Raw genomic sequence first — 20,977 nt, 5'->3', positions numbered from 1 at the left:
TTTTTCCCCTTACACATCTCAAAGCACACCTTCAAAATCCTTGGAGGCCAAGAGACTGATATTACCACCCAAATTTGTATCACTTCAATCCTGATCTTCTTTAATTATCAATATATATACACTTAACAATCGTGCTAAAGGTATTTTTAAAAACAAACACATATACATTTTTAAACTGGTCTCGACCACCACACCCTGACAAAAACCTGGGATGGGTGGGGGGGAGAAGGACAAATTCTTGTTTGCTCTTGCTTATAATTACCTCAAAGTCTAAAAACTCTTAAAACATATGTGCTTTAAAAATCAACATGAAAAATCAGGTACTTTGAGACTTCTTTCATCCCACATTTATCCTCCTAACTTAACATCTAACCATCATTAAAAATATTTTATGAGGGGCGCCTGGGTGGCGCAGTCGGTTAAGCGTCCGACTTCAGCCAGGTCACGATCTCGCGGTCTGTGAGTTCGAGCCCCGCGTCAGGCTCTGGGCTGATGGCTCAGAGCCTGGAGCCTGTTTCAGATTCTGTGTCTCCCTCTCTCTCTGCACCTCCCCCGTTCACGCTCTGTCTCTCTGTCCCAAAAATAAATAAACGCTGAAAAATATTTTATGAGGAAAAACACCTATGAAGGCCTATGAAATAAATTCTGGCACATTCTACCGACAGAATATTATACAGCAGTTTTCTCTTAAAGGTTCTCAATGTACCTAAATGTAAAGTTCTCTAAGCTATGCTAAGTTTAAAAAAAAAAAAAATTTAAAGATACCAAGCAATAAATGTTATCACACACAACCTCGGTTATAAAAGAGACAGTCTGTTGGAATAAGAACGGATAAATTCTCATTTCCCCTTCCATGACAAACACTGGAAGGACACACAAACACACAACTAGAGGTCCTGCAGGAGGAGCAGCAGTGGGATGTGTACACACACACACACACACACATCACACCAACGCACTGTCTCACAGTAACTTGCTCCACGTATGCCTGCCATTTTAATTTAGTTCCTTGTTTCAAAATCTGTCCCACTACAAGTGCCTTAGGTTTTTAATGTTTATTTATTTTTTAATATTTATTTTTGAGAGAGAGAGACACAGACAAAGCACAAACGGGGAGGGGCAGACAGAGAGACACAGAATCCCAAGCAGGCCCCAGGCTCCAAACTGTCAGCACAGACCCCGATGTGGGGCTCAAACTCATGAACTGTGAGATCATGACCCGAGCCAAAGTCGGACTCTTGACCAACTGAGCCACCCAGGAGTCCCTAAAATACGATTTTTAATGCACAAAAGCACAAACAAACCATCTCTGTATACAAAACAGAGCATCACACCTAAAAACTAGGGTGATGTGTAAATATAAGCAGTCTGCACTACTGTAGGTCATAGAATTCGACAAGTGATTCATAATCCCAAAGATTCTTTTTTTCTTTTACTTTTTAAAAAAAAATTTTATTTATTTTTGAGACAGAGAGAGACAGAGCATGAACGGGGGAGGGTCAGAGAGAGAGAGGGAGACACAGAATCTGAAGCAGGCTCCAGGCTCTGAGATGTCAGCACAGAGACCACAGACGCAGGGCTCGAACTCAAAAACTGGGAGATCATGACCTGAGCCGAAGTCAGACACTCAACCGACTGAGCCACCCAGGCGCCCCAATAATGCCAAAGATTCTGACATCCAAGCGAATTCAGATTATAGCTGAAACAAGGTATCTTTAAGGGTTTTGGTGACTTGAAATAGACTATTTCTCACCAGAAGTTATGACAATAATAAAAATCAAGATCAAGTCAAAAGATCTATGGCTTACCTCCACAGCACTTTACTGTATGTACAGTGTGGGAAGATAAATCGGGTCACAGTTTTGCAGAGGCAGGATTAACTACAATGCGACAACTGATGAAAGGCTAGTAATTTATAAACAAGGGATCCCATCCTTGTGTTAGTAAGATGGGATTTCTCTGCCATAGGCCCCTAAAGGCAAAGTAAATAGAGTTCCTGAGCAGTACACCTCACCTTTTTACACACCAAGTTACACATTTGTGCTGGGCTGACCCACTTGCTCTTTTCCACCCTCCAAAAGCATGGAGATGCTAGTCTAAGCCAGTGGCTGTGAAATGACAAAAAGTCCCTGCTGGTCCACCATGTATAGGAGAAACTTGACCAACGACAGGCCCCGTCAAGCTCCCAACCAAGTGCCATGGGGCCTTGGTAGAAAAAGTTGACAACTCAAGTCTAGCTCCTAAGGGACTGAATATATCCAGTTAAAAAAAGCTCCTCATAAATGAGCTAGTTCAGCAAGAGGATTAAAAATTTAATTAAGACACAGTAAATCCCTGGACCTGAATTCAACGATGAAAGCAAGCCCACAATAACTCTATACTAGGCTTCCAGAATTATCTTAAATACTAAGTCTGCTTTCATTATCATCAAAGAAGTTTAAGATTGGGGTGTGTATCTATTTATCACCACATATAAAGTGATCCTGTTCCTGAATTTTAGATACCATCTAATTGGAATTTTCCCTTATGTGTCAACTCTCATTTGGCCAAACATGAACTACAGCACTAATTTTTTGACAGACATGGTCTCAAATAACATTGGGGACACGTGGCAAGCACCAATGACAATATGCAATGCCTCAAATAGAAAGACAAAAGTTCCCTAATGTGCCAAATATCTGTAGGGGTGTTGTGGGGTGCGGAGGAGGAGTTATCATTTGAAAATGTATTTATGAGACTCAAATACAATCGAAGATCATTTCCATTACTTGTGACTGGTTAACCTTGCGATGACAAACCCTGTGGTAAGCACCCAAGGCACAATTTATACATATACATGTACATATATTTTAACATGTGTAAGAAGGGGCACAAAATGCCTTTTCTAAAGACTAGAAACACACAAAAGGCTAGCTTGGCTGGTTACGAAGCCTATATATCTCCTCCTGTTACTGAGGAGGCCATGCTTGTACTCTGCGTCCCTTCCCACAGACTTCCACTTGTGAGGTCATAACACAGGATCGCTCAACAAAGAACACTGGCCAATTGCTATGGAAATGATGTGGTGCTAACTCAGCATCTCAATCTCCCTCCTGGATGAAGTAACAGACAAAGCAGAATTTCAATTTGTCGTTTTTGACATTTTCTGTCACCTCACAAAAATTACTCAAGCCTCTCCCCAAAAGGGGGGGGGGGGGGGGCAGGGCAGAGAACCACCACAGGAAGACCTCAGAGCCTTCCAACGAAGAGGTGTATACTGCCACCAGGTGGTGCGTCAGCCGCAAAGATGGAGCCACACCTCCGATTCAGTCTCCGCTCAGGCCCCAGATTCCCCCTCAAACTTTTCAACTAGTGATTACAACCCAGTGAGCAAAACCACAGCGCAGTTAAGAGGCCAGAATATATGGAGTGCCAACGCAGAGCACATGCTCTCAACTCCGGGCCCACTGGTTCACTTGGAATTCCAAGGCAAAAGCCATCTGGTTTCTGCTTAGTCCGCCTCCCCTCATCTCCTCTCCAGACCCTGAACCCATTTTAAAGATTATCACTGAAGCAGAGGTTATCACGGTAAATGAGAACACGGGTATCTTTCTGCATAATGATTTCTTAATTAGCAATCTCCAATGTATTTCAGAAGGGCAGTTTAGAAACATTGGTACTACTGGTTCTAGAAGTCCATCAGCATCTAAAGATCCCCATCTGAACTCCCAAGTCACCTTCTCGTCCAAGCTTGTGGTTCCCCGCCATGTCCGCATGGCTCAGCAGCAGAGTCTGCTGGGGCTGGAGCCAGGACGGTTCTCTCATCCACATCAGAGTGATGCACAGAATCTCTAGGAACTCTACCTCAACATTCTTTTTTTCAAAGCCCCTCCCCCCCAAAAAAAATTCTTGGGTGTCGGACAAGGAACATATTCAAGAAACCTCATCAACTTAGAGAATCACTCCCAAAAGCTAACGAGGTCCAGAAACAAAAAGCGGGTGTTAATGGGAAAAAAGGAAGTCTGGAGTTTGGTTACTAGTTCCTTAGTTGCTGACATGGGCACACCATACACAAACTACATCTTTCCTGTAAATCTAAAATTAATCCAAAATTAAAAGTTCACTTGAAAATAGACAAAACGGGGGTGCCTGGGTGGCTCACTCAGTTGGGTGTCTGACTTTGGCTCAGGTCATGATCTCACGGTACATGAGGTCAAGCGACACATCAGGCTCTGTGCTGACAACTCAGAGCCTGGAGCCTGTTTCAGATTCTGTCTGTCTGTCTCTCCCTCTCAAAAATAAATAAACATTAAGAGAGAGAGAGAGAGAGAGAGAGAGAGTGAGAAAATAGACAAAAGAGAAGACCCGTAAGCCTAAGAAGCAAGGAATGTAACTGATGTTAAAGATTTATGTGGGAAATTTCAGCATGAAGCATCCACACCAGCATGCCAGAGATTCTCACACAATTAAAGATAGAAAAAGGTAGCCTGGAAGGGAGCTTGGGTCAGTGCTGGGGCAGGACCAGCAGAAGAAACAGGATCTAAAGTTTGATACAAGGGCACCTGGGTGGCTCTGATGGTTGAGCGTCCGACCCCTGATTTTGGCTCAGGTCATGGTCATCATGGCCCCAAGATGGGCTCCTCGCTGAAGGTGGAGCCTGCTTAAGATTCTCTCTCTCCCTCGGCCCCCTCTCCCATGCCCGCACATGCACACTCTCCCTCCCTCAAAATAAATAAATGCGGGCCCAGAGCAAACATTCTCAGGTGAAGACCACAAGTCCTCTTTAACATGGACCCACTGGCTTCGGGTTACAGCTGGATGTGAGGGGCACCGCTGCCAGGGGAACCCTGTCTGCATTCTCTGCTTTTCCTCCTCAAGACTGAGTCTGCCCACGTGGTCTGTCCTCAAGGAGAAATGCTCACCCCTTAGACAAACTAAAAGTTCACTGGAGCCCCCAAATGAGCCCAGAGGCACCAGTCAAGAAGAAATAAAGAAGGAAGAGGTCCTGAATAAAGTAAGACAACGCTATGGAAAGGCTGAATTTCTTTATGTGCTTTTTTAAGTGCCTACTCTCAGCATGACCCGTACTCCTGCAAATTTGTATCAGATCAGGCTGATTCCATTCCTTATTAAACATACTGTGAGATTACAGAGTCACAATTACTATAAAAATAATAGAGATCCAGGGCACCTGGGTGGCTCAGTCTTTAAACGGCCAACTTTGGCTCAGATCATGATCTCATGGTTCGTGAGTTCAAGTTCCACACTGGGGTCTCTCCTGTCAGCTAGGGAGCCAGCTTCCAATCCTGTCTCCCTCTCTCTGCCCCTTGCCCACTCACACTTGATCGTGCTCACACACACACACACACACACACACACACACACACACACACACACAAACCAAACATTAAAAAAAATTTTTTTAGGAGTGCCTGGGTGGCTCAGTCGGTTAAAAGTTTCATGATCTCACAGTTCGTGGGTTCAAGCCCCACATCAGGTTCTGTGATGACAGCTCAGAGCCTGGAGCCTGCTTTGGATTCTGTGCCTGCCTCCACCACCACCCACCCCCCCGTGCCTCTCCCCGCACTCACACTCTGTCTCTTTCTCCCCCCCAAAACAAACACTAAACGTTAAAAAATTTTTTCTTTGATAAAAAAATAAAATAAAATAAAAAGAAAGAATAAAGATCCAATTCCCTTTACCCAGTTTCCCCTGGTACCATTTTGCAAAATCATAGCACTATGTAATTCACAACCAGGACACTGGTGCCGAAGCAACATGCTAATCCTGTTCCTGTTCACTTGCAGTTGTAAGACACAAGTAGGTCTATGTGTCCAAGAGTCAAGACAGTGAATGGGTCCCACACAAGGACCCTTGGGTTGCCCTTTCATGGCCACACCCAGCTCCCAGTGTGCACCCCCCCTCCCACAACCCCCCGGCAACAACTAATCTCCATCCCCTATTTTTGTCATTTCAAGAATGTTACATAAATGGATGTGGCATACAACCTTTTGGAACATCTTCTGTCACTCAGCATAATTCCCTTGAGACTCAGGTCACCAACTGGTTTCTTTACATCGCTGAGTAGGATTCCACGGCAGGGACATACCATCTGACCTGCAAACAGCTGGGTTGTTTCCAATTTGAGGCTATTGGAAATAAAGCTGCTATAAACATTTTTGTGCAGGTCCTGGTTCTATTATTTACTTTTATTTTTGGGTTTCAAAGAATGAAATGCTAACAGCACCAAGGCAAGCAGTACAGGATGAAGATGGGCAAATAAGGACTCCTCCACTCCACTCCTAACATGAAGGAAGCCACTGTTTCATGCGCCCCCTTCCAGGTTTCCTCAAGGCTCATATACATGCATGTGCAACAACGTACGTGAAATTCTTCTGAACACAAAACGGTATTCACAGGGCACGAATAAACTAGAGCTACCCCAAGTCGGTGCACATAAATATGCGTATTAATTTAATTCTGAATAGCACCATACCATATCACGATTTATTCAACCATTCCCTGACAAGGACTGCCTCCAGGCGGGTTTTGTTTTTTGCCAATGAATGGTGCGACGATCTGTACTGTGACTTTTGTTGGGCTACGATTTAACACCAGGTAGTCTTTCTCAAACTCGTGGGACCCCTCCCCCCAAGTCATTATCCAAGCTCTTTCCAATGGCAATTAGTAACACATTAATCCTACTCCTGTTCACTTGCGCTAAGACACACGTACACACCAAGACCCACAACGCTGCCAATTAATGCCCAGCAATACATCAGAACACCTGTGTCCTGCACTACGCTCACACGCTGTTCCGGAGAGCTCTTCCAACTCAGACACAGCTCCTTCACTCTTGCTTTGCAGAATTCAACTACAATTGACATCTTGACGTCCTGGTCCACAGCATGAATCCTAACGTACAGAACCTAGCTCTAAGTTCACCCGGAGGAGCAAAATGACAGCTGATAACAGGGAGACACAGAGGATGCACTCAGCACGACTGAGACAGAGAGTACAGCCGCTGAAGTCTGGCTATACAGGGAGACAGAGCAGGTGACTCATCTGTGGGATCCAGCAAGTGGGGGTGGGGGTGGGGGTGGGCAGTCCCAAACAGCCCCCCCGTGTAGGGGCTGGGGAGGCGGGTGCTCCAAGGACATCCCCAGAATCAGGGACTCACAGGCCATGGTGAGATGGCATACTCCCTAAGAAACCAGAACCCCTAAGACCTGGGTAAGAGTCCGGGCAAACACGCAGCAGCGCGGGAAGCCTCAGCTGCTGTGGAGTCAATGCCAGGCCCTGTGGAGGATTCTTCTAAGGCAAGGCTGGGCCTCAGGCAGAACCATGGACCATCTCCAGGCCTTGAACAGAACCCGGAGGTCACAAGGGGGTGGCGATCAACCAAGGAGACACTAAAGGTGAGGACGGTGGGTCCCAATAACTCTGCAGCTGCAACTCGCCTCCTCTATTCCAGGACTCAGTGATTTCTAAAGGGAACCCCCCCCCCCCCCAACAGCCACTGAGTGGAACAAGGCGGGTACTGACCAGGAACACTGGCTGTTGACTATGCTCACCTCCCCAGTTACAAAGACCACGTGCCTGGGGGCTGTGAGAAACACAGATGCTTTCCTGTCACTCTCTGTGCCTGGGGAGGAAAGGGAAGCCTCTCAGAAGCAGTTTCCAGGGCGCCTGGGTGGCTCAGTGGGTTAAGCATCTGACTTGATGGCTCAGGTCATGATCTCACGGTTCATGGGTTCGAGCCCCGCGTCAGGCTCTGTGCTGACAGCTCAGAGCCTGGAGCCTGCTTCAGATTCCGTGTGTCCTTCTCTCTCTGCCCCTCCCCTGCTCACGCACTGTCTCTCTCAAAAATAAATAACCATTAACAATTTTTTTAAAAAAATACAAAATTAAGGCAGTTTCCGAACGTGGTCCTAGATGGAAAACTTCAACTGTGCTTCAAAAAGATCCTTTCTTCTTCTTTTTTTTTTTAATGTTTGTTTCTGAGAGAGAGAGAGAGACAGAGACAGATACAGACAGCAAGAGAGCAGGAAAGGGGCAGAAGAGAGGGAGACACAGACTCCAAAGCAGGTTCCAGGCTCTGAGCTGTCAACACAGAGCCCGACATGGGGCTCGAACTCACAAACCGTGAGGTCATGACCTGAGCCGAAGGTGGAAGCTTAACAAACTGAGTCACCCAGGTGCCCCCAAAAAGATCCTTTCTAATCCACTGTCATGACATTACCCAGGATTCAACATCTGTCCCTAGAACACAGGCAGGCCCTGTGTGCCTGCAATTAAAGTAACTACTAACTAAGACAATGTTTTAATTACTTCTTTGCTGAACGCAGGAAGAGCGGGAAGAGCTCAAGAGGTAAGGGCATCCATTTCCAGGGGGGGCTGGGTGGAGCCAGCACCCAGTGAGCCAACCTGCTTATCAAGTATCTCATATGTGCCAAGCGCTGGGTTGGGACTTGGAGGGAGCACAGAGATAAGCCCCCCACCCCCACCTCGGTCTCCTGGTGCTCCTTTCTTGCGGGAGCAGACAAGAGGGAAGAATTCCAACAGAGGGGGAAACAGAGTACAGGGGAGCCGCGGGGCCATCAGGCTCGAAGGAAGGGATGACACGTGGGTAAAGACCACGGAACGAAAAGGAGCCCGGCTGTCAGACATCCTAAAGAAGCACACTATTCTGGATTCAGCGAACAGGGTCAAGGGCAGTGGGCCACGGAGAAGGAGGGCAGGGCCAAGGCCATGGAGGGCCCTGAAGGCTCCGATAAGGACTCTGAATTTCTTTCTCCTATGTTCCCCGCTGTGCAGGCTGTCAGTTCCTGCCGCTCAGCCCACTGCTCAGGCCAGGTCTGCTGCCGTGGAGTCGAGACTGTCGGTCCCATGACCGTCAGGAGCTCCTTATTTCCGTCAGAAGCTCCTCTGCCAAGCCACCGAGGATGGATGCGGAAGAGGGGGTTTTGTTTTGTTACTGGTTTTTACTAGCTTGCCCCTTGGGGCTAGCCTGCCAGGCTGGAGGTATCGTTAACAATGAAACCATGGCCGAATCAATACCACCACTCCAAAGTGCTCTGCTTTCATTACTTTTCTGATTTTATACACAATGTAGCTACACCCATCCCCCATGAGGCTGGCTGGGAGCCCATTTCCAGATCACGGTCCTGGCCTACTAACCAGGGCCTGCTTTGGTCCTCTGCCGTTGGCGGGCCACCGCAGGGGCCAAGGCCAGTGCCCGCACAGCTTGTAAGTCACAGAGCCTGAAGGTTCAGTGCAGACCCCCTGTGTTGAAACCTGACAGTTAGCTTCACGCTCTGAATCCTGATTTAAATTAGGAGTATGAAAATAAAAGCCCCAAAGACGGCCACATATAAATTCGTGTACCTTAAATAAAAATATTTGTTTGGGACCTCCAGGTTAGTGTGATTATGTAAAAACCATCCTTTCCCCTAGAGGATGGCCCTAACTGCCAGTCACGTCCCACATTCTGCCGGCCGGCGTGCATACTGGCTGGCGCGGAGAGGGGCCTGCGATCTGCACCACCGAAGAGCTTAGGGTTGCGGCACTAACTACTAACTTGTATAGCACAGACCACCGGCGGGAAAGAAAAGGTGAGTCCCAGCAGGCCCAGCAGAGACCCAGCCTCATGGAAGCCACAGGACAGAGGCAGGAAGTATTTGCGTCACACGACGGCCAAAGGATTAACAGCCAGAATACACACACAGTTCCTAAAAATCAACAACAATCAATCCAACTACCACAGAGGAGAAATTCCTATAAACTACAAACGATTAATAAACATGCTCGACTTCCCTCACTAACATGATACCATTTCCATCTAACAGCTTAACAGTGAAAAATACTGGAAATGCCCCCTTGATGCTGTGGGTCTCACAAAACGAGTGGGGTCAAAAGGCTGTCAACTATCCGACCTAGAGGCTGTATTTATTCAAACCAAAATGCCAAATACCCTTTTACTCAAATGTCATTCCTAGGAACCCATTCCAAAGAAAACTAGCATCCATGTCCAAAGATCTCCACAAGCACAGGCTTCACACTGAAGCACCATTTTTTTACAGAGAAGTTAATGGCTCTATTTTTATGAAGTGTCTAGAACAGGTAAATCTACAGAACGGTGATCAGCGCTCGCCCGGAGCTGGGGAGATGGGGAGGTTGGAGGGGTCGCAGCTCAGGAGTGCAGGGGCTTGTGCGGTGTCAGAATCTTCCCAAACGGACCGTGGTGACGGTGCACAACCGTAAATACACTAAAAGCCACTGAGCTGCGTGCAGTGAATGAATGACCTACAGGGCGAATTAGAGCTCGATAAAGCTGGATGCAAAAGGCAGAGACAAAATCTTAACAGAAACGGGCCATTCTGTGTGGGGACAAAACAGTTCCAGAAATCACAATGGTCTCTGAGGCTACGCAGGGTCAATGGCGTGCACAGTGAACAACTGAGCCACACCAGCTGGAGCGGAACTGTTCGGCTTCCTGCAGCATTCCTCTAAAATGAATATGCAACATTTTGGTATTTTAAATGTTCAGTGATCTACAAAACTGACTCATGTGTGAAGTCCACTCTACATTCATGTAGTTTTGAGGAAAGTAAAACGGTCACGAGGGGAGATGCCCACCAAGAGACACGAATCACCGAGTGGGTCACCAGGATGTCCTTACACAATGAGTAAGGCTATGTGTGTGTTACCTGGGACAGAAGACCCACCATACGCTATGTGCACGTTTACTTCCACGGAATCGGGCACTTTCTCCTTGCCTTCTGGCTTCCGTGTCATTTGAACGGTTCCGAGAATATGCACTACCTCATCCAAAAGTAAAAACACAAGAGGCGCGTGCACCACCCCCCCCCACACACACACAGCAAAGCAAACCATGGTGCAAAAGGTACAACCCAAATACTTCCTAAGGCAGGACACCAGTCCAAGAGTCCTTAGAAAACGCACCAGAGAAGGAAAAAGATGACACACTAGTTGCACACCTGGAGTCAGGAGGGAATGGAGTCCTGAAAGTTCTCTTTACACCGTGGCGAATGGCAGCATCTACTTAAATGTGTGGGTTTTCCTGAAGAACTGGTTACAAAGAAGGCAGTCTAGGGGCTGAGGATGAGTTCAGACACGGGGAGAGCAAACTCTTGATTGTGCTAATTAAAACTTTTAAAAAGCAGTCAAACACAACCAATTTCAAATGGGTTCATTTATTTGAATAAAACCACCAACAGCAACTTAAGAAGGGCACCTGGCTGGCTCAGTTGGTTGAGCATGCGACTCTTAATCTTGGGGTCATTAATTTAAGTCCCATGTTGAGTGCAGAGCAAATGTAAAAAATAATAATAAATTAATAAGCAAAAAACAGCAACCTAGAACAGAAGACTAAATTGTTTGATTTCTTTTACACATTGATGCAGGCCGACCACCATTCACCCCACCTTCTTCTCATCTTCCTTTTGAGGGGACCCATCAGGGCTATCAATAAACAGACAAATCCAAGACCTTTTAAAACACTAGTGGCCACAGAAATTGTTTGATTTGGGGGGTGGGGGGTGGAGGCTGGTGCCTGGTTAGCTCAGTTGGTTAAGGATCTCTTAATTTTGGCTCAGGTCACGATCTCATGGTTCATCACTTTGAGCTCTGCATGGGGCCTGCTTGGGATTCTGTGTCCCTCACTCTCTGCCCCTCCCCAGCTCTGTCTCTCTCTAAAAACTAAATAAATAAATAAATTTGTGAGAGGAAGACTAGTTTCTCAGAGAATAACGAAGGAATTCTGGTTTTGTTTAAAAAGGTGGGGGGGAGGGGGGACACTTCAGTCTACAAACCAGTGTAGACCCTGACCATACTGCTATGCACAAGAAACATCCCCTGTGAAAACTGGACTTCCAAGAGGTAAGGTCATTAGAACCGGAGGCATACCATGTTCATGGACTGAAAGACTCCTACTCAAGATGTCAGTTTTCCATAAATCCGTCTTTGTGTTTGAACACAATTTCAATCAAAATCCCAAAAGGATTTTTTTATACTTACAGACAAGCAAAAAGTTTTCATGGAAAGATGAAAGGAATACAGACAATAAAACCATTTTGGAAAGAACACAGTCCGAGAAATTACACCTGATTCGACTCACTCTAAAGCTTCAGTAATCAACACAACAAGCAAAGGAATCCTAGTGTTGTATTAGCAAAGAGATGAGCACACAGATGCATGCAACTGTGGGGAGTCCAGAAACAGACCCCCACACAAATGTTACTATTTTTGGGAAAGGTGACCACGGAAAAGGGATAGTCTTTACAACAAATGGTAAAGGAACAACTGGACGTCCACAGACTAAAACAAGGAACCTCAACCCACACCTTACACAAAAATTAACTCATAATGGACCTTAGATACAAATATAAAATTTAACAATGTAAGGCTTTAAGAAGAAAACACACAGCGTGGGGCAAAGAATTCATAAAAGAACATTGCAACAAATAAGACTTCACTAAAACTAAGTTTTGCTCCAGAAAGATACCATTAAGAGAAAAGACAGCTACGGATTAGGAGAAAATTCATGTGCAAGTTGCCTCTCTGACAAAGGACTTGTGTCCCAAATACACAAAGAGCTCTCAACATCTGACTGGAGTAAAACAACCCCGTACTTGAACACACACTTCCAACAGGGTGTAGGGATGGCAAATCAACACGTGGAAAGTTGTTTGACCGTCAGCTCTTAGGTGTGTGCAAATTAAAACCACAGTGAGAGGGGCGCCTGGGTGGCTCAGTTGGTTGAGCGACCGACTTCGGCTCAGGTCATGATCTCGCAGTTTGTGAGTTCGAGCCCCGCATCAGGCTCTGTGCTGACAGCGCAGAGCCTGGAGCCTACTTCAGATTCTATGTCTCCCCCTCTCTCTACCCCTCCCCTGCTCACGCTCTGTGTCTCTCTGTCTCTCAATAATAAATAAACGTTAAAAAAAAAATTTAAAAAAAAAAAACAGAGTGAGATACTACTGCCATTAGGATGACTAAAACCTAAAACACCGACAATATCAAGTGCCGACAAGGACGTGGGTCAGCTGGCTCTCTCGTACACTGGCATGGGATGCAGGATGGCAAGCAGTCTGGGTAAGTAAGAGCTTCTGTAAGGCTAAGCATACTGTGCCATATGGCCCAACAACTCTGCGTCTTACTCTAGACAAAGGAAAACTCATGTCCACACAAAACCTGCCACTAATATTTAGAGTGTCTTCATTCATAACTGCCAAACATAACTGGAGGCAATGCAGATGTCCTGCAGTGGGAGGACGGATAAACAGTGGTACGTCCATACACCGGAAGGAAGACTGCTTGGCAATAAAAAGAAATGAAGCGCTGACACACCGAACCCAGATGCTACACCCTGAAGAAAGAAGCCAGTCTAAAAGGTTACATGCTGTGCGATCCCATTTACATGAGATCTGCAAAATGACAAACCCACAGGGGACAGAGGACACAACAGTGGTTGCCAGGGGTCCCATCAGGTGGAAGATGCAACTGCACAGGAAATACTTGAGGGGGGTCATGCAGTGAGTGAACTATTGTGCATGTTGACTGTGGCAGTGGTGACACAAATCTATACAGCTGTTAAATTCGCAGAATCCCCTCCCCAAGTCAATCTTACTTTATAGTAACTTAAAAAACCAAAAGGGAAAAAAATCACCTGCAGGGCAGAGAGAAGAAATAATTTACTGACTCTTCAAATACTCCCTTGATGTATGGTTTCAGATCTCTTAACTCTTAGGGAAAAAAGAACTAAAAGATTTTATAGAAAAGATGGAGAGTCTGAACCTTCTTTGCCCCAAGACCTTCAGATGGTCTTCGACAAAGCAGTACACGAATGTTTGCATCAAAATTTATTCTTCTTGGGGGACAGGGAGCTGCAGGTGGCAAGGAACCAGGGAAGCGGGAGGTCAGAACAGAAGTGAAAGAAAGTATCGACCGAAACACTGGTTTCCTAACCCGCACAAACGCGCCAATAAACTGAAGCACATTTAACAAGGTGTGCCGTTTTACGAGCAATGTTTAAATCCAGACTGATTTCCCCAAGAATTCCACACAAGCTCCGTTCCACACAAGCTACTGGAAACTGGAGAAAGTGGGGGAGGGAGATAAAAACAATAAATATTAACAAGTGGAATGGTCGCCATTATGACTAGGAAGGAAAATAATCAAAATCACAAGTTGTTTTTGGCTTAAGCCCTCCCTCGTTGAACGCTCACGAAATCTGTTGTTGATCATAACAGCATCATCTTGTATACACCTTTAAGTAGGGGGAAAGCTGTTCTGGAGTCCACTCCCCAGTCACGGTGCTTCCACATTGCGCGAGGGGCTGGGGGGGGGGGGGGGGCAGGGACACCCACTCCTGCCTGCTCCTGCCCCATGGCATTAGCTCATACGCACACAGCGGCCACCCAGCCACCCTAGTTACCACCCAACCTTCTTTACCCACTCCGCCGAAAAGTATTAAGACTTTTCATACACAACAAAAAGTCACTGCCCTCTTTGTCTCGATGAGCTTCCTAGAACTCTAAGGACAACCCTGTTCCCAATTAGGTAACAGCAAGGCACAAGGGCATAAAACATGAATGGGATATTTTATGCATTTACACTCAATGTTTTATTTATTTTTTTTAATGTATTTATTTTTGAAATAGAGACAGAGCATGAGCGGGAGAGGGGCAGAGAGAGGGGGAGACGCAGAATCCAAAGCAGGCTCCAGACTATCAGCACACAGCCCAACGTGGGGCTTGAACCCATCAAGCGAGATCATGACCTGAGCAGAAGTCGGATGCTCAACTGACTGAGCCACCCGGGCACCCCCCTCAATGTTTTGGTTTGTTTTTTTTTTTTCATCTTTTTAATGTTTATCCTTGAGAGAGAGAGAAACAGAGACAGAGTGTGAGCAGGGGAAGGGCAGAGAGGGAGACAGAGTCTGAAGCAGGCTCCAGGCTCTGAGCTGTCAGCACAGAGTCCGACGCGGGGCTTAAAGTCATGAACCACAAGATCACAACCCGAGCCGAAGTCGGACGCTTAACTGACTGAGCCACCCAGGCGCCCCTACGCTCGATGCTTTAAAATGCAGCTGCACAATAAAATGTGTCAACGTTTACAAGACCTGGACAACTCAGTGAATCAATATTTTCCAAATGAGCACCGAATGGCATAGAACAGGTCCATTCAAAGTACAAGACAGAACAGTGAATTTTAATGTAACAGAAAAGCGATCTGCAGGGTTTCGAACTGGCACAGTGCAGTCAACTTTAAAAAGCTACCAAAGGAGCGCCTGGGTGGCTCAGTCGGTTGGGCGGCCGACTTTGGCTCAGGTCATGATCTTGCGGTCCGTGAGTTCGAGCCCCTCGTCGGGCTCTGTGCTGACAGCTCAGAGCCTGGAGCCTGTTTCAGATTCTGTGTCTCCCTCTCTCTGACCCTCCCCCGTTCATGCTCTGTCTCTCTGTCTCAAAAATACATAAACGTTAAAAAAAAAAAAAAAAGCTACCAAAGCTGGGTGTGGTACCAAAGAAGTGACTATCTGAACAGGCTGTTAACCTACTGTCCCCTGTATTAACTAGACGCCTCTGTGAGCCTGGCTTTTCTGCTTCTGCCACAATACACTGCAGCAAGTGACAGAAAGCAGAAGCTGAGAGAACAGAGAGAGCACAGAACCCAGCTGCCTTCTATTAAGCCAGACAATAAGGACATTTGTAAAAATGTAAAAATAATGCCATTCGTCATTAAATTTGGTTTGGGAAAATATTTATTTCCTGTAAAACATACATTATTCGTGTTGCCACATAATGGTTTGTTATTCTTAAATGAGCAACGAAGACGGGTCATAGGTTTCGTTTCTAATATGGCAAACGATGACAGACACAACCCACCTACTTCAAGCTCTTGGGGGTTTTCATCTCTTTAAAAAGCGTAACAGGATCCTGACAGCAAAAAACGTTTGAGTCCAAAGACCAGACCGAGTGGGGATGTGCGCTGTGCGGAGCTAGCAAAACTGGAATCACAAGCCCTACTCTACTCTGCAGAGCTCCCACCTGGGAGCCACCATGCCCGCAACCTGGAAGGCAGCAGTCAAGGAGCCCACATTCCTTTATGCCTGGGGGTTTCTCGGCCTTCGGGGCCCTTCGGGAAGGGCACCTGGAAGCGGCAGCTGGAAGCGGTGAGAGGCCCACAGGGGTGCGGTTCCAGCTCGGCCTCACTCACCCTGCTTCCCATTCAACTCCCCGCAGACCCCACACCGATGGACACGAGCACCAGATCCCTTGTCACCAGATGGTCAGCGGCGCCCACAGTTGTGCATGGTAAAATCTAACCAACCCCTCATCTCCGCTGCTGCTCTGACTGAACCCTCAAATGACACCGAGAGCCCCACCCTGCGCCACCCGGTTCATTCATTTAGTAGTGAAGCACATACACAGCCACAGAAAGGTTCCAAGTCCCCTTAAAACATACTGAATAAGGGGCGCCTGGGCGGCTCAGTTAAGTGTCCAAATTCGGCTCAGGTCATGATCTCACGGTCTCTGAGTTAGAGTCCCACGTGGGATTCTGGGTCTCCCTCCTTTTCTGCCCCTCCCCACTCGTATTCTGTCTCTCTCGCTCGCTGGAAAATAACCAAACCCTAAAAGGAAAAAAAAATTTTTAACGTATCAAATAAAACCTACTACAGATGACAGAATCGTGGGAGCCCGCACATCCTCTTGCTCCAACAGAAATCACGGTGAGGTCCCATTCGATGGAACACTGGCGCATCTACAACATGAAGAAGCCTTGAAGATGAGATACTCAGTGCAAGAAGCTGGACACAAAAGACCACACACAATGCAGGATCCCATTTATACCAAAGGCCCGGAAGGGGCAAATCTGAAAAAGAGGAGCCGGACAGCTGCCTAGGCTGTAGGGAGATGGGGAGTGTCCCTAATGAGTACAGGATTTCGTTTCGGAGTAACGAAAATGTTCGAAATTTGGGGGTGCCTGAGTGGCTACATCAGACGGGTGTCCAACTTTGGCTCAGGTCATGAGTTTGTGAGTTCGAGCCCCACATTGGGCTCTGCGATGACCGCTCAGAGCCTGGAGGCTGCTTCAGATTGTGTCTCCTTCTCTCTCTGTACCTCCCCTGCGCACAACTCGGTCTCTTGCTCTCTCAAAAATAAAAAACATTTAAAAAACTTAACTAGGGGCACCTGGGTGGCTCAATCGGTTAAGCATCTGACTTAAGCTCAGGTCATGATCTCGCGGTTTGTGAGTTCGAGTCGGGCTCTGTGCTGACAGCTTGGAGCCTGGAGCCTGCTTCAGATTCTGTGTCTCCCTCTCTCTCTCTGCCCCTCCCCTGCTACTGCTCTCTCTCAAAAATAAACAAACAAAATTGTTTTCAAATCATGGTGACTAACACATTTTATCAAAAAGACTTACAAAAGGGCAGGTGCAAATCTAATCCTCCATTAACTGTTACCAAAGCAGGTAAAATTAAGAGCAAATACTGTGGCGTGTTCCCATCTGATTGAAACTAAAATACAAAAATGCAGTGCACCTGATTATTTGTACTACGTGGGAGAGAAACTGTGGAGGCACAGCAAATGACCCACTCTTCCCTACTCCCCTGATCTCAAAGTCTGATGGGGAGAAAAGGAAAGAACACCACGCAGCGTGTTAATTATACCACAAAGAACATATCGGGAAATACAAAGATGCCTCTATTTTCACCTACTGGAAGCCTTGCCTCTGGCTCTCACCTCAAATTCCCTGGAACTCAAACCCTAACCACCCAGCCAGCCCTCCTACCCCACTCTCCACACCACTGCACCAGACCTCACTGCTTCCTCCACAGCCAACTTAATCTTTCTCTTCTCCACCTCCAGAGCCTTATCTCCTCACCTCTTGTGGCATTCATCACTTTGTATCCTGCACGAATTCTGTGCTCACGGGACCTATCTACATCCTGCTGACTTTCCTTAAGCAAAGACATCTTATCACCTCTTCATCTTTGAGAAACCACCCCTATCCCCAGTGCCTGAGCAGTGATTCCAAGATTACCAGCAGGTATGCACTATGATGAGCCGGTTTGGGGAACCTTCTTCCTAAGTAATGACAGAAGAAAATGCTCGGTTTCCCATTCTTCTAGATGATCCTGTTCAAGGCAGTGCGCACTAGAGAAGCAGAGCTAAAATCCAGTCCACAGGTTGGGTCCAGAGCATCCCTGCCCATCAAATTTCTGTGCTAATGGAGATTCTCCATAGACAGCTGCGCTGTCCAATACCAAAGCCACGACCCACATGTGGTGGCTATGAAGCCCTCGAACGACAGCTCGTGAGACTAAGTGACTGAATGTTTAATTTTACTTAATTTTTATTAGCCTAAATCCACTCAGTCATGAGTGAATACTGGCTACAACACTGGTCAGTGTGAATGTAGAAATCATTCCATCCCTCAGAGCCTTGGTTTCTTCATCAGTAGAGCAGGGGCATGACAGACACTTTCTGCTCTAACGCACAATCATACGACCAAACGGCTTCTGATAACACACCCAAAATGAAAAGGGTACTTCAAGAAAACCAAGAGACCTTCAAATAATTGATCGGACCAGGGTGCCTGAGTGGCTCAGTCAGTTAAGCATCCAATTTCAGCTCAAGTCATGATCTCACGGCTCACGGGTTTGAGCCCTGCATCAGGCTCCCTGATGTCAGCCCAGAGCCTGGTCCCGCTTTGGATTCTGTGTCTCTGTCTCTCTCTGGCCCTTCCCTGATCGGGCTCTGTCTCTCTCTTTCTCTCAAAAAAATAAAACATTAAGAAACAATTTTAAAAAATGATTGGACCTAACTTCATCAAAATAGAAATTAGATTTTAAATAAGAGCCTCTGATTTCCAAGAACTACTGACCCTAAAACGTTTAGATCTGCAGTGCCAGTTCTCCCCTTCCCCATATACACGCCAAGGTAATTAACAACCAAGCGAATTGTCCTGAAGACTTAAAGGGGCAGGGACCGTGCTTTTCACATCACCCCACGGCACTGGAGCGGAGCCAGCCACCAAGAGGACCACCAGCGCCCACCTATGGTTGGTGAGAGCGCACGGCTGTGTCCAAGATGCAAAGACTAGCATCAAGCCATGTTAGGGTTTCTTAAAACTATTCTATAGATGTTGACTGCTGCCATCACTTTCCAAACTAAACATGCTCCCCAAAGCCTACAAATTGTGTGTGTCTGTGTGTGTGTGTCTATTTTTTTTTTCTCCCTTCGTATTCCCTGTCAGGGGAAGAGGGCCCCCCCCCCCCAAATATTCAATATATGCCATAAAAGCAATGCCACACGGCTAGGTGGTGGCTATGAGGCAAGGAGGATGGCCTCTTAGGTCACCCCGTTTCTTTCAGCACCCACCTTGTTAAGGAATCTGGGTCTCTGGGACGCCTGGGTGGCTCAGCCACTGAGTGTCCAACCGGCTCAGGTCACCATCTCACAGTTTGTGAGTTTGAGCCCCACATTGGGCTTGCTGCTGTCAGCGCGGACTCCTCTTCTGATCCCTCTGTCTCCCTCTCTCTGCCCCTCCCCCTCTCTCTGCTGGCATTATCTCAAAAATAAACAAACATTAAAGGGGGGGGCGCCTGGGTGGCTCAATCGGTTGAGCGTCTGACTTCGGCTCAGGTCATGATCTCACCGTTTGTGGGTTCGAGCCCCGCGTCGGGCTCTGTGCTGACAGCTCAGAGCCTGGAGCCTGCTTCGGATTCTGTGTCCCTCTCTCTCTGCCCCTTTCTCGCCCATGCTCTGTCTCTGTCTCAAAAATAAATAAAAACATTAAAAAAAAATTTTTTTTTAGCTTAACAAAAAAATATTAAACAAAGGAAAAGGAATCTGGGGCTCTGGTACCCAGCTCCACAGAATCAGAAACTCTGAAATGCAGTATGTTTACGTCCTGAGCCCCTGCTAATAAACCTTCTCAACTTTTCATCTCTCCATATACCCAGAGTCCCAAATGGTTTGCTTTAGGGATGATCCATTTCAGCTAGGGATCTCAGTATGTAACAGTTACTGAATACCTGACTCAGTTACTTCAATTCTATTCTCGCAAGAAGGGAGGCACCTGCCCTAAAAGCACATAATATTCTGCTCTATATCTTCCTGACCCACACATCCACTTGCTGAACTGTACACGTGACCCCAAGCACTTCTGGCAGTGAGCTACTTTCTATATTCAAAGCGTGTGGTGAACCACACAAAAACGCTCAACCAGGAAGACCGACTGCAGCACACCATTCAGGGTTGGCGAGGGAAGGAACGCGGGAGAAGGCAGCAAAGGTGTTTCAGCTAAGAAGCAGTAACCACGTCTTTTACGACCCACGGGGTCTACTGGGTTTGACGAATCGCCATCGGCTGTGAGGCGAGACTGCACGGGTTCAAATCCCATTACTGACCCTGAGTAACTCGGTGTCTTGTTCTGCTGAAGCAGGGGTGATGATACAGCCATCTCGGAGAGCCCGAACATCACGTGGCCCAGAACAGAGTGAGGGGTCCTCAGTGAGGGTGGGCAGCCTCGCACTCATCGGGCTTCACCAAAGCCCCCTACAGGTTCAAGGCCAGCTACAAATACCGGGCACACACCTGCTCCTCACCCACCTCCCCGGATCCGCTATGACTTTCAGATGGCTGCTGGAACTTATTACTATAAACTTACTGGCCTAAACAACACACCCTTATTCTTTGTTCTGGAGATTAAAAGTCTGAACACTGGGCTCCTTGGGCTGAAATCGAGGTGTTAGCAGGGCTGTGTAGCTTCTGCAGGCTCCAAAGGAGAAATCTATTTTTTTCTTCCCTCTTTTTTTCTTAAAGTTTATTCATTTTTCAGAGACAGAGCATGAAGGGGTGAGAGCAGCAGAGAGAGAGGGAGACACAGAATCTGAAGCAGGAGTCAGACTCCGAGCTGTCAGCAAAGAGCCCGATGCGGGGCTTGAACCCAGGGACTGGGAGATCATGAC

The 20,977-nt window shown here is 46.9% G+C and overlaps 1 protein-coding gene across 3 annotated transcripts in view; it reads right to left on the bottom strand.

Moving 5' to 3' along the window:
• USP7 (ubiquitin specific peptidase 7) overlaps positions 1-20,977 on the bottom strand; it is a 64,720-nt gene that overhangs the window by 34,054 nt on the left and 9,689 nt on the right. Inside the window, exon 1 of one of the 3 annotated variants that reach the window (XM_047837974.1) lies at positions 3,717-3,810. The exons of the other annotated variants lie outside the window; for them this stretch is intronic. Coding sequence (XP_047693930.1) covers positions 3,717-3,810 — 94 coding nt within the window. Of the gene's footprint in view, positions 1-3,716; positions 3,811-20,977 lie in introns of those variants that run through there. 3 annotated transcript variants of the gene reach the window in all.

Source organism: Prionailurus viverrinus, chromosome E3 (assembly GCF_022837055.1).
Source record: "Prionailurus viverrinus isolate Anna chromosome E3, UM_Priviv_1.0, whole genome shotgun sequence".
NCBI lineage: Eukaryota > Metazoa > Chordata > Mammalia > Carnivora > Felidae > Prionailurus > Prionailurus viverrinus.
The sequence above is the reverse complement of the archived record's forward strand: the minus strand, read 5'-3'. Positions and strand labels throughout refer to the sequence as shown.